The 13,854-nt window shown below is 37.6% G+C and overlaps 2 protein-coding genes across 10 annotated transcripts in view; one reads left to right on the plus strand and one right to left on the minus strand.

Moving 5' to 3' along the window:
* Positions 1-1,784, plus strand: part of GRM3 (glutamate metabotropic receptor 3) — a 226,931-nt gene extending 225,147 nt beyond the window's left edge. For both annotated transcript variants that reach the window (XM_014739199.3, XM_070265574.1), the window contains one exon: positions 1,231-1,784. In XM_014739199.3, coding sequence (XP_014594685.1) covers positions 1,231-1,304 — 74 coding nt within the window. In that variant the 3' untranslated portion in view covers positions 1,305-1,784. The remainder of the gene's footprint in view (positions 1-1,230) is intronic.
* Positions 1,785-6,672: 4,888 nt separating this feature from the next.
* ELAPOR2 (endosome-lysosome associated apoptosis and autophagy regulator family member 2) overlaps positions 6,673-13,854 on the minus strand; it is a 166,430-nt gene continuing 159,248 nt past the window's right edge. For 3 of the 8 annotated variants that reach the window (XM_023639101.2, XM_070265571.1, XM_070265572.1), the window contains one exon: positions 6,673-9,422. In XM_023639101.2, the coding sequence (XP_023494869.1) occupies positions 9,363-9,422 (60 nt within the window). In that variant the 3' untranslated portion in view covers positions 6,673-9,362. Of the gene's footprint in view, positions 9,423-12,617; positions 13,603-13,854 lie in introns of those variants that run through there. The other 5 variants (XR_002807388.2, XR_011438122.1, XM_023639102.2 and 2 more) reach the window with 5 other exon arrangements.

Consider the following 13,854-nt stretch of genomic DNA (forward strand, 5'->3'; position numbering starts at 1 on the left):
GAGAGGTTGTAGTTTCCCTAGTGATGGGCCTGCTGAAAGACTTCACTGCCCCAGATATGGTGAATACTCCCCCACCAAATGCCACATAATCTCAAATTTCATAATTAGTTTCTCCTTTGTGTTTAAAGAAATTCCTATGAAAATGCAGTTTTATGGGACAAGAATATTTCCACTACCGGGCATGAATACTTCAGCATGAAATTAGTTTACATGACTATGAACCAAGAGATATGCCCTTAAGGAATAGGACGGCTGACTGGTTAGTTTGACCTGGGCTGTGGTCAGGTAACCAAGAGAATCTGCTCTTTCTGGGCAGAGAACGTCCAGGCAGACAGGCCAAGCAATGGGACATTCATGGCTCTAAAAGGTAATGTAAGACCATTTCTAACTGATTCTCTTGGCTACATGGTTTTATCCCATGGTGAATGGGACTTCTTTCTTTTGTTCTCATTCAGTAAAAAGAAAAAGCATTAAGGATGAAATAGATATAACTTAGCTGTACCTAGATTTCTCATAGAAACAAAACCTTCAAAACATCAAGAGCTATAAATTGTATCTAGGTAAACTAAGTGCCACAAAAAGAATGAATATACATACCCATATTGTACTCACACCCTGACACTGTTGTCACTATTGTCATTAATAAGAGCATCATCTCTTTGGAATGTCTTCCTTTCTGAGAACTGTTCTGAAATTGAGGTTCCTAGCACCTCAGCCCTCGCTAGAGTTTTCACTGAGGTTATCCACTTGAACGATGAAAATATATCAAACCATTCTCTAAGGCAGTGGAGTTCACAGATGACTTCTGGGGCTACATAAGAGTCATACCTGCTCAGAGAAAACAAATTAAGGTATTGAAAATGGTAATTAAACAAGCTTTAAGGAAATTGTGGTGAGCTTTCAATTTTGCGCATTGTATTTTAACTGGGTTACAGCTTACAAATCTAATTTAAATCCAAAACCGACTTCTTTCAGCAATGATTATGTTTTTATAAACTCTCTCTCCAAGAGGTATGGCATAAGTGGAGAGATGTGCCAGGATACAAACTCATTTTGAGTAGAATATATTTAGAAAGTTGACTTCCTACAGCATTAAATCACTTAGCATTGTCCAAAGCCAACTTAAAATGAGTTTTGAACTTAATTTTAACCAGTGCCTGGGATTCTCTGTGCCGTTACCTATGTGGCCCACTTGACTGACTGAATTTTCTGTCCTGCTTTGTTTTCCAGCCTCTGCGAGCACGTATGTCCCCACGGTGTGCAATGGGCGGGAGGTCCTCGACTCCACCACCTCATCTCTGTGATTGTGAATGCAGTTCAGTTCTCGTGTTTTTAGACTGTTAGATGAAAGTGCTCACACGCAGCTCAGAATATGGAAACAGAGCAAAAGAACAACCGTAGTACCTTTTTTAGAACAGTACAATAAATTATTTTTGAGGACTGTACAGTATATAGTGATGTGTTAGAACTTTTCAGGCTGATTTTAGTGCCCCTGTTAACGATTAACGATTCTCCAGAACATGGAAATAACCATTGTTTACAGAGCTGAGCAGTGGTGACAGGGTCTGACAGGGTCAGTCTACTGAAAAATATGGTGGCAATATTAGGTAACTTTTTTTCCTATGAAGTTTTTTGTAGGTCCTTGTTGTAACTAATTTAGGATGAATTTCTATGTTGTATATTAAAGTTACATTATGTGTAACATTGTTTTTCTCAGCACAAAATTAGAAGCGTCTGTATTAATGTGAAGCTATTGAGAATAAAGCCTTGAAGGTTTTCCAGCATGCTGGGTGATGGCTTCTTCTTTTTGAACCACTTCAGGTAATTTGAATATGCTGACTTCAGGTCATTTCTCCTTGTAAGGCTGGAAGACATTGTCTAACTGTGCTTCTTTTCACATCTATAAGCACCTTGAACACAAGTTGTTACCCTGCTAGAGAGTTGTGAGCAGACTCTCAAGACTTCTTCACAATCACAATGATCAGAAACTGACTGACAAGACCATAAATATCAGGCCAGTTCAGAGGCCAGATGGCAATACACATATAGGTTTTTTTAAGCCACTCTGTATGGCAGCCCAGAATTTGCCCAAACAGGGCTCTGAGGCAAGAAGGAAAGGATGCAGAGACTGTGGCCTGCCAGGGGAGGATTGATGGCTCTCATTTACAAACACCACCTTAATTACTAGGAAGAGACTGGGAAAGCAGCCTGTCATTCCATGGGAAAATCACTCTTACCATTCATAGCTGAGTGAGGAATAAAAATGCAGGATATCTTCATTTCCAGTGCTTTTCCAAAGCCCCAGTAACAATGCTCAGGCACACAGGCTTTTCACCAAACTTGAATATTTTACTAACCTAAATAAAGACATGAACAGGGAAAGCCTGGATAAGCTAAAACTGGCTTAGTCTTACCAATGCTATCCTATTTCTCCTTGTAAACCTTTTAGGCATAATCATTTATTAATATAGGAAAATTCATTTACTGGTAAAGAAGCTCACTACCTGCCAGGTCCTGTGTGAGGTGCCATGGATAGAGAATGTGTTAGTTTCCTATAGCTGATGTAACAACTTACCACAAACAGAGTGGCTTAAAACAAGAGAAATTTATTCGCTCACAGTTCTGGAGGCCAGAAGTCCAAACTCAAAGTGCTGGCAGAGGCCCACTCCCTCAGAAGCTTTAGGGGAGAATCCGTTCCAGGCCTCTTCAAGCTAATGGTGGTTGCCAGCTTCCTTGGTTTGTGGTCGCATCACTCCAATCTCTGCTTCTGTCTTCACACCACCTTCTCCTGTGTGTCTGTCTTCTCTCTGTGTCTCTTACAAGGATTTGTCATTGGACTTAGGGACCTCCTGGATAACCAGGATGATCTCAAGACCCTTAATTACATCTGCAAAGGCCCTTTTTCCTAATAAAATAATATTCCCAGGTTCCAGGGATGAGGATGCGGACATATCTTTTTGGGGACCATTATTCAGCCCATGACAGAGAGAAAGATGAATAAGATATAGTTCCTGCCTTTAAAAAACATGAAGACTAGAAAATATTCTTATGAGGAAACTGTAACAGGGGAAGACAGTGAAAGGAAGGAGGAGGGAAATCAAGGGTGTGAAGGATTCACAGGCTAAATAACCACGGCCTGGTTAATTAAGACATACTATTTTTAAGCCAGCCAGCAATAAGGAGCAGGTGCACAAAAGCCAACAGGTCTGCCCTTGAAGGAAACAAATTGAGCAGTCAGATATTAGAATTTCTCTTTTTCCTTCTGGATGCATTTGATTCGGCAACCTAATCAATCCATTCAAAACTCACCAGATGCTCAAAGACAACAGTGCTCACCAGTCTCTGAATTCTCATATTCAAATAAGAACCTGGATTTTTGGGAGTGGGTAGGGTAGATTGGGTAATACATTCAACAGCACTAGATGACAATAACATTTTGTGTGTGTGACTGAAACTGGCAGGAGTGCTAGATAAGTATGCTAGAATGAGCATCTGCGCAAGATAAAGGCTGAGGCAAGGCTGATGGGAGAGAAAATAAACTTAATCCACTGATGGAACATGACAATCTGGGGAAGGCAATATGAGCTGGGTTGTTCAGAAACACAGCTGATGTCTAAAACAATCAAATTGATCATGGATCTTTTTAAACAAGACAATTAGGCTGTGGGTGAATCTTGAGAAAACTGTTTTTGAGGGCTGGGCTTTGATGTATGGCCACTGTACTTCACGCCCTGTCTGTACACTGAAAATGCGCTAACTACAGCTCTCATCATTTTCTTTCCCCTCACACAAGCCTTGTTTCCCATTTGAAAGTGGATCATCTAACATGTGATCCATAGAAATATTTTCTTAAAAACATAGAGTATGTATGAAAAATAGCAACCATTTCAAACAAATAAGTTCTGGGGTGATTGTTTTTTTACTCAAGTAATAACATTTCATCCTTCCAGAATATAAAACTGGTTGAGGTGATCCATCTTTGCAAAAACTTCCTGAATTTAAGGAACTCAAGCAGAATGATATATCCCACTCATAAAAAAATATCAGAACCTAACGACATGGTTATCACTGGTTTTCTGAGTGTTTACAGTTTCTGAAATGCTCTGTGTCCTCTCTAGTTTAAATATGAATAGATTCTCTTGCCCACTCAGGTTTATCATGGCAAAATACTAAGGTCCCATTTTCAAGCTGTGAGGCAAGCTGGTTTGCATACACACAGTGGACAGATTAAGAGAGTGGCTGAGAAAAGAGGTAATTCAACGAGTGTTCCTAGAGTCTTCAATTCCACACTTTCTCTCAGCTAGCCCCCGGCTTTAGTCACTTGTCCACCATGACAGATTTGGGCCCCAGAGCTCTTCAGCAAAGGGCTGTGTAAGCATTGAAAAGTCAAGAAAAGTAAGGCACGAGGAAGATGGAACATCAGTGTGGATTATAACCGCCACAGCTCTAATAACAAAGGCCTAAACCCATGAATAAGGGTTCTACAAAAGAAAGTTGGGATTTGCATAATTCCCTTTGGTTTAGCTCATTTATGTAACCCAACCAATGGTAATCTGAAGTCAGCCATCTGAGATAAAGGATATATTGCCCTCCTCCAAACCAAATTTAACAATATCCACAAGCTATTTTAGACAGAGCTCTTCTTCCAAGAATCATTAATAAGATGAGGAAAATTCCAGGAAATTAAGTCTCACTGGGACATTTTGTTCACGAAAATTAGAGGTCTGTTTCTTGAACCACCAATCATTAAAGGAATCCTAAATGTCTATTGTAGCTCAGCAAGTCTTAATAAGATTTGGTAAATGTATGTGCATTGAAATGTGCACTGACTGAATGCATGCAGATGGACCAGGGGACCCTCTCCAGTGCCAGGGCTCAAGAATGTCTGATGAAGCTACTTTTATGTATCAATATCCTTTACTTCCATATGGTTACTTTAAATGGATCTGTATGGGGGCCCGCTCCGTGGCCAAGTGGTTAAGTTGGTGCACTCCGCTGTGGCGGCCCAGGGTTCAGATCCTGGGAGTGGACACGGCACTGCTCTTCAGGCCACGTTGAGGCAGCGTCCCACATCCCACATCTAGAAGGACATGCAACTAAGATATACAACTGTGTACGGGGGGGTTGGGGAGATAAAAGCAGAAAAAAAAAAAAAGATTGGCAACAGTTGTTAGCACAGGTGCCAATCTTTGGGGGAAAAAAATAAATAAATAAATGGATCTGTATGTAAGATTGAATATTAATCTCCAAATCCAGTTACCTTAGCAATAGAAGTTATATAAACCCCACAAAAAAAGGGTTTTAAATCAATCTGGAATTCACTTGCTATAGTTTTATCATTTGCTAATCAACATCCACAGTCAAGTCCCAGAACTACAGGAGGAACTCAGAAGAGTATCTGGCTTTGTCTTTGGGTAGGTGATTAAATCATCAAGGGATGGTGATGGGTTATTTTCTTCTTAAACATCTCTAGAGACTTGAGAAACTTTTAAGGTGGTAAGTTCCTAAAGGACAAAGAATCTATATGCAAACAGATTCTTCTGAATAGTTTGCTTGTGGGTCTCAGTGATCAAAACCAGGGGTCAGCAAACCAAAGCTCGCAGGTCAAATCCTAGCCTAATACCTGTTTTTATAAAACCTGTGAGCTAAGAACGCTTCTATGTTCTAAATACTTGGGAAAAAATCAAAAGAAGAATATTTCATAGGTGAAATTTAAATGAAACTCAAATTTCAGTGGACATAAAGTTTTATTAGAATGCAGTCACAACCACTGTTTACATATTGTCTGTGGCTGCTTTCATGCTACAATGGCAGAGTTGAGGAGTTGCAACAGAGACCACATGTCCTGCAAAGCTGAAAATATTTACCATCTGACCCTTTACAGAAAAGTCTTGCTGGCCTCTGATCTAGAGAATTGCAGAAGTAATATCAATTATTACCAATTCTAATAGTAATATTCATTGCAATAGAAGTATCAATTAATTTTCATTTATTTGTCCCCATCTTAAAGTTTTACTTCCTTAATTTATGATCCTAAAATAAACTCATCTGAAAATGTCAAACCAAAAGAAATAAAATCCAGCAAGAATGTAATCTCTGGCCACTTACTGTGAAGGTGAACTCCACTTTAGCATCCAAGTAATGAATTGGGTGTACAGAGATTTTTCCTTTTTTTTACGTTTACTCCTCTTGATACCTTTTATTTAGGGCAACCTTAATTTAGGACTTAGGCCTATAAACTTAAGAATAATATTCATGGTTACTATAAAATGATGTTAGGGTATTTTAAGTCCTCTGAAGAAGTTCTACTGTACCTATCTTTTGTGTAAAAAGATAAATATGAGCAACACAATGACTTTAAACTTGCCAATGAAGTCATCTTCCCACCCCAACTCCTAGGAAATTTACTTTCATGAGGAAGAGAGAAACAATCTGCACCTTAGCCTCCCATTAGGAATTTCCTTGAGCCACAGGAAGTAGCTCTATTGACAGATGTCAAATAAGACAGCTGACCAGATTGGTCTTAAAGAACCACAGTTAATCATGACCCACCACGTGGCAACCTGAAGACACCAGTTGGTAAATCACTGGACCCAAGCCATTCTTCCACATAACCATTTAAACTACATTTTCTTCTTGGAAAGAAAATAATGACAAAAGTCTACAGAAAAATACTATGAAACATTTTTAATCCTGGAAAGGACTTGATTACCAGTAAACCAAAGAAGGGAAAAGTCAACAAAAATAAAATTCAGTCTTTTAAATCAAGTAAACACATATCAAGTCGCTCAAATTTGTTACATGGCATGATATAATTTATCCATGGAAGACATGGTCTCACCCAGTGGAAAATTGATTTAAATACGTTTTGAAAGAGTGCTAAGAGATATTATAGATGACAGTTGACTTAATGAAGTATTTAAGGTTTCAAAACTGTGCCTTTTGGAAAAATAGCAACTTCTACCACTTACAGGGGAAAAGGAATGACAAATATCAATTAAAAGTCCTAGAAACGTGATTAATTTCTTTATGCCTTTCAACATTCCACTGAGCTCTGTAAAAGCAAGACATAAAACTAAGTGAATTTTATAGTCAGAATTAGTCTGAATACTTTCCTCATAATATTCTTTCTGTCATACTTCTTCAATGCTTCAATTCAAATAACAAACCAGCGGGATCCAAAGGAAAAAGGTAGCTCCTTTCCAAAGATGGGACTGAGCTGACAAAATCTATTTAATATCTAAAATTAGCAATAAGATAAATAAATTCTTCAATACCAACTACATTTTCAGAGAGTTCATTAAAATTTAAGGCATTTTTGACATGTTGGAAATTTTAGTCCAGTGACAGTAGAAGAAAGAAGCTACCTAGGAGCAAATCCCAATTATCTCTATGGCTTGGAACATACATGATGAGCACAGCCAAAGGCGGAGAGAGAGGTGACAGGTGACTATGTGAAAACTTCCTGACTCTATCCAGTCTGTACCACTTTGCCAGAGTTCCTCTGAAAAGATGCATTTCAAATGTATTTTCATTCTTCTGTTTGAATTTTGATCAAGATGGGGAAAGGTTCATCAGCACTGTTAGCAGGATAAAAATGAGCAATGCCAAAATGATTTCTTCATTCTAATAAGATTTAAGAAGTTAAATGTGAAAAAGGTTTATGCTAAGTGATGCTCCTACCCCCAATTTCACAACAAATAGTAAAATAATGGCAATCTCACCTATACTCATGAATCCAACAGTAAAGATGTACACAAAACAAGCATTCATTCAACAACAACTGAATGGTCCAGTGTTTTACCCCAGCCAAATAAATGCAATTATTTATTTTTCTCCCATTTTCCACAAAAATAAAGATATCACCCGCCAAATCAAAAGTTATAAGTCATACCTCACTGAAAGACTTAGGGCAAAACATTCAACAAAGCCTGCCCATATGCCTTGTCTCTCTCAGCCAATCACCAGTCCATTTAAAAATGTGGATTAAGATCTATAAAGATTACTGTTTATTGGAAATAAACCAGAGCACCTTAGATCACCAATGGCCAGGAAACCCCCTCTTTCCCAATTCTAAAACAGTTAATGTCTACACAAAATTGGTCAAATCCAACTTCATTCAAACTTCTTTCAACAAATAACATTCAAGTTGTGCTAATACTAGCAATCCATCCACCATACGAAATATCACAATTATCTGGATCACTTTTGAATAAGAATAACAATACTTCTTTCATAACTGTTTATGGTATGACCACAGTCTTACTATGAATACAATCATATGCAATTTTCCAAAATTGAATTCCCGCCTTGTTGACTTAAAAAGAAAAACTTCCATGGAACTCATAATCCTCAATGTCTTAGCAGAAAAATAACCATATAACCTTTGATGCTTGACATAGGGCAAATGCTCCAATGCCATTTTCTGGAGACCACAAAATTATCCCAATATCTTTGTACAGTTATCTGTACTTATACACAAGCCATCCCACTTTCTTCTTCATGATTTGGCAAATGATTTGACAAACAAGCTTTCCTCCTCATTTTAAATTATATTTCAAGCACTCTATAAACTGTGTCAACTTCTATGATAGTGTCATCTTGTTTGTATTAATGGAAAGTCAAGGCTTCTCTTTGCCTTTATTTTTTTTAAGATTCCTTCAACGCTTTCAGTCAAGCCCTTCTTACCAGTTCCAACAAGGATGGAATTTCAAAGGCAAATATAAGTTTAGAAAACCCAAGCACATGCTGACTCTTCCTAAAAAAAGTACTGCCTACTTAGGCTTCTGAAATCAAGAAAGATACCCCATGGAGAAATGAAAAACTTATTGTCTTTCTTTGTTCACCAATTTTAATAGAAAAGATGTTTAAGGTCTATCAGGAAAATAATGGGAAAAATAATTATACCTTAAAAACTTTTTCAAATCTTCCCCAAAATATAAACAAAGACAAGACATAAATGGGATCACAATGCATATGCTCACACCTGCCCACCAAAGCACACTTTTCATGTAGAAGTTATAAAGAATAAAAGTTACCCATTAATTATATGGCATGCATCAGCAGTGCATTGGTGGGCTTAACCTTGGTTTTCAGTTATGTGTATATACAGATAAATCTCTTCCTGAGTTGAGCTTCATCTTGAGTTGAGACTCAAACCATTTGCTTTCCTATTTTTGGCAAGATACTTGACCATGTGATAAGGCAATCAAACATTTCAAACTCCTTCCCTTTTCAGCTCATGGCCCTCCTCGTTGAGATCACCAATGTGCCAGGTATGAGGACAGGATCTACACTATGTCCTGTAAAACTAGAGAGTAGGTTTCTTTGTTCGTTAGTCTGAAGGCTACAGCACTGTCTTTTCATATATTTGGGGATCTTGCAGATTTCAGTTGAACAGATTCAAAATGGTCTTCTTTTTCCTATGAAGAAAAAAATATCAAAACAAAATCAACTCAGTAAAATTCCTATAAGATTTTAGGATCTTATGTGTCCAGAAGGAAAGTTCTGGAAATTATTTTAATCTGTGTACCTGCCACTTGTAATTAGGATTTTACATTTAAAGAAGGGTAGCAGATATAAAACAAACAGCATGCCTACCCTGAAGGATGGTTTTGATGTCCAGGAGATAAGACAGACAATCCAAAATAGAAGCAAACACATGATTGCAACAGATACCAAAAGATGTAGCTGTGATTCTTGTGAAGAAACCACTGAGACCCTTCCCAAGGGGCATCTGACCTGGGTGCTGAAATAGATGACCTTCCCATGTGAATTTTGGACAAAATAGAACTGACGGGAACTAAATATTCTCAAGATAACATAGGCTAAGGCTAAATAATAAGAAAAAGGACAGGAGAAATAAATGAGAACACCCATAAGACATAAGATCATTTGGGTTCACTGATATGATTTAGGAAAATCTTTCGGGTGCATGCTTACTAAAGATATTAAAAACAAGTCACCTTAGAGAATAAATCAAAATTTTAACTCAAATATATCATTACTGGTATTTGTTATATAATACATTCAAAATGTGGCCCATTAAAATAAATTATTCTTCTTTAACGGGGAAAAAGAGATATAAGAGGTATGATTTCTCCCAATGTTTTCATTATGAAAGTTAGAAAAAGCCTTTTGGAAGGCTGCTGGAATGGGGTGAGGAGACTATGCTTTTGAAGAAAATGAAGATGAAGAGAACTAGAATTATTTTCAAAATAAAGGAACTAGGAGGCAGACTAATCCTAGGTGCAAATGGATGTGTGTCTAAAGTAGAGAAGTAAAATGAGAAAATAATAGGAAGTAGACATTGAGTATCTGTCAGGAAGAATAAGATTGCTTTTGTGTTTTCTCTCATTTGAGTGGAGAAGTCCAAGACTTCAAAGAAGTATTAAGGCTACAGGGACAAGATCATAGAAAAAAATCCCAGCATGGACACCAACATAGCACTTTTCCCTGCCTTTGCTGAGATGAGAAGTGCCTGGGAGAGCAGACTGCAGATCTCAGCACTCTAACTCACTGACTTGCCTGAAGTCTCATGTTCACCAGCCTTAATTTTTTTGGAATAACCACTGATAATTCATAAAATTTATTCACCCACTGTGTTGCAAGAACAGGACTAGACTTCAGAGATACAAAATGTCTGTCCTCAAGGAGCTCACAGTATATTACAGGAAATAGCTTTAGGGTATCACCCATGACCTAGAAACGAAATCTGAGATTTTTGTGGCCTTTCCTGGAGAAGATTTGATTCAACATATTCCTGGGGGGAGGGAAGACAGAGAGTTGTTGGTTATCCTCAAGGTGATATTTAAACATTGAAAACACTTTAAAAGATCATGTTAGCGTCATAGGGCTTTAGTTGCCATGTCTCCTGTGTTTACATGGGATTTTGCTTCTACCACTGATATTGAGGGATATATACATAAGCATCTGTCTGTGTGTCTGTTTGTGTGTGTGTGTGTAGTTAGCACTACTAATTCACTGGAACTTCTTGATGGGAGGAATTGTATCTTGTTCATTTTTGAATTCTCAAAACATGACCCAAGGCCTAGCACATGGTAGACTGTCAATCAATGGCTATGAAAACATACTGAAACATCACATTGTAGAAGGAAAAGCAGTGGATTGGAACTCAGGAGATGTGGCTTCTAATTCCTATCTAATTCCTATCTAATATCTCTCTTGGACATACTAATGAACTTCTCTAGGTCTCAGTTTACTCATGCATTAAATATGCCATACAAAATGATCTTTGTAAGCTCTAATTTCAAGAATCTACTCAAAAGCCAACTTCTTTCAGAAGCTTCTCCTTACCTTGTCACTACCCACCTCACAGCACTCCTTTCTCCTCTGTGCTCCAAGAGACCCTACTCAATGCTCTTGCTATACTGGACGATTACGTGTGTGTGTGTGTGTGTGTGTGTGTGTGTGTGTGTGAGATGTGCACGTGTCCTCCACCCATAAATCCATAGTCTCTGAGATAAGAACCTATCTAATTTGACATATCACCAAAACCTGGCAGAGGGTCTAAAACACAGTGTCCCATAAATGACTGTGGAATGAACAAAGAAAAGGAAATAAATGAAAAAGTCAACTGAAGATTTTATTTTTTAATTGCTGAGAAAAGTCAAGTGGAGCAAATCTATAAATAAAACCCCACAAGTCCAGTGTATTTGTAGGGAAACACCAAATAAGATATGATCTTTAGAACATGAATAAGGATACATAAGATAAAGCAAACCTTACATGACACAGCAGTTAAGAAACTTGTAAATATTTTTGCCCCATGTAACCATGCATAAAAAATTTTTTTAAATAGGACACACAATAAGACTTGTACAATGATATTCATTAGCAGCTTTATTCATAGCTAAACACTGGAAATACCACAAGTATCCATCAGCAGAAGACTGGATAGACAAATTTTGGCATATTCATACAATATACTACTATTCCTGAATAGAAAGAAATCTACTACTGATTAACACAAGTGGATAAATCCAAAAACATTTTTTCTGAGTGAAAGAAAACTTAAACTACATTCTGTGTAGTTACAATTACATGAAGTTCTAAAACAGACAAAACTAATCTATAGTTTACAAAGATCATTACAGTGGTTTCCCTTGGGGGATGAGGATGGGGACTGACCGCATGCAAGAGGGTGTGAGTTTACTTTCAGGGGTGAGGCTAATGTTCTATATCTTGATAGGGTTTGGGGCTATACAGGTATACGCATTTCTCAAAATTCATCAAATTGTATCCTTGCAGTGTGAATATTTCACTCTAGGTAAACATTTTATCTTAAAACAACTCCAAAATATCGAATTCTCTCCTCATTTATATGCATCCTGAAGTATTTAGGGATGAAATGTATGGAAGTCTGCAACTTACTTTGAAATGTATCAAAAAAAGAAGACGTAGTGACAAATGAATAGAAGGAGACAGATTTGGAGAGATATGTAATAAAGCAGATGTAGTAAAATTTAGGTGGTGTGTATATGGCTGTACCACTGTACAATTCTTTCAACTTTTCTCTATCTCAAATTTTCATTCAAATTTTTTTTAATTATATGTTGACTAAAATTGCTATTCAAAACAAAATATGGTATACTGAACCTTCTCAGGGAGAAAAGTTCTATCCTCCATCTTGTTTCCTGTGATTGTTTTCAAGAACATTTTGAAGTTTTCAATTCTCTGGCTATAAAATAACAACAGAAGACGTACTGCAATATAAGGAAACACTTAAAAGTTTATTTAATACTTGTAATTCTCATTTATTCTTTTATATTCAGCTTAGAGGTCTCTTTCTCTTAAAATTCTTTCCTGGCACCTAAATGCTTTGTTCATTATAAGACAACGCCCTTACAAATAGGGAATCACAAGATCAAACCAGGCAAGAAAAGTCTAAGCAAACTGCTAGTGGGAGATAATTCTCCATAGGTCCCTTGTATTTCTGCATCTCTTGTGAGGAAGATATTGATTGTCTCTTGTTCTAGATAATCTTCTCAAAGATGTTTATATTACAAAAAGCTTTGGATGATACAGATAATGTCTCCCTCCACAACAAACGAAAAGTTTACCTACAGTCCTGAAAGCTAGAGACAGTGTCTCCCTCTGTGAAGCAAATGGCAGACATGCTTGCTGCCTCTTATAAAAGATTCAGGTTCCCCAAGCTAAGGGCTCCTCTTCTGTAATACAACCCACTGTGTGTACAGGTGTCTTCTAGCCCACTTCATTCTGTGAAAAGTGGGGCTTGAAGAACCAAAGCAAACACCGTTATTTTGGCCATTGCCATTGCTATGAGTAATAAACTGTGTTTTGTCTCTGACCCAGGAGACTCATATCTTCCAAAGTATCCATAAAACTATGGCAGGTTAATTTGTTGCTAGCAAATAGAGTGAAATTTCATAACCTTCACAGTTCTTCTCTGTTTTGCTGATGATGGGAAACTGACAGAGAAGTATCTTTCTGTAAGAGAAAGGATGAGAGCTTCATACACTGGTTGACAAGATCTGAGGGACGTCCATGAGAATTAGTTGCAAACATGTTGACCAAATTGTTTGGTCAACAAGGCAAAAAAGTGGTCCTCCACTCTACCGCCTGAAAACAAAAAGGACATGAGGAGGTGGTGGCAGGCTTAGTACTGGGAAGTGGGTTCAAAGAGTTCACAGTTCAGCTGCCCGAATGATGGCCTGGATCTGCTGGATGTTGTTAATTCTCCTCTGGGGAGGATGCCTTCCTTACCAATCAGGCAATCAACCTCAGGTGTGCCCCACGTTAACTAGTATTAAAATTCATCCTTATAGGAAAAGAAGATACACCTTCTTTCAGACAATAGTTACAGAGACATAT

The sequence above is a fragment of the Equus caballus genome, chromosome 4, assembly GCF_041296265.1.
Source record: "Equus caballus isolate H_3958 breed thoroughbred chromosome 4, TB-T2T, whole genome shotgun sequence".
Lineage (NCBI taxonomy): Eukaryota > Metazoa > Chordata > Mammalia > Perissodactyla > Equidae > Equus > Equus caballus.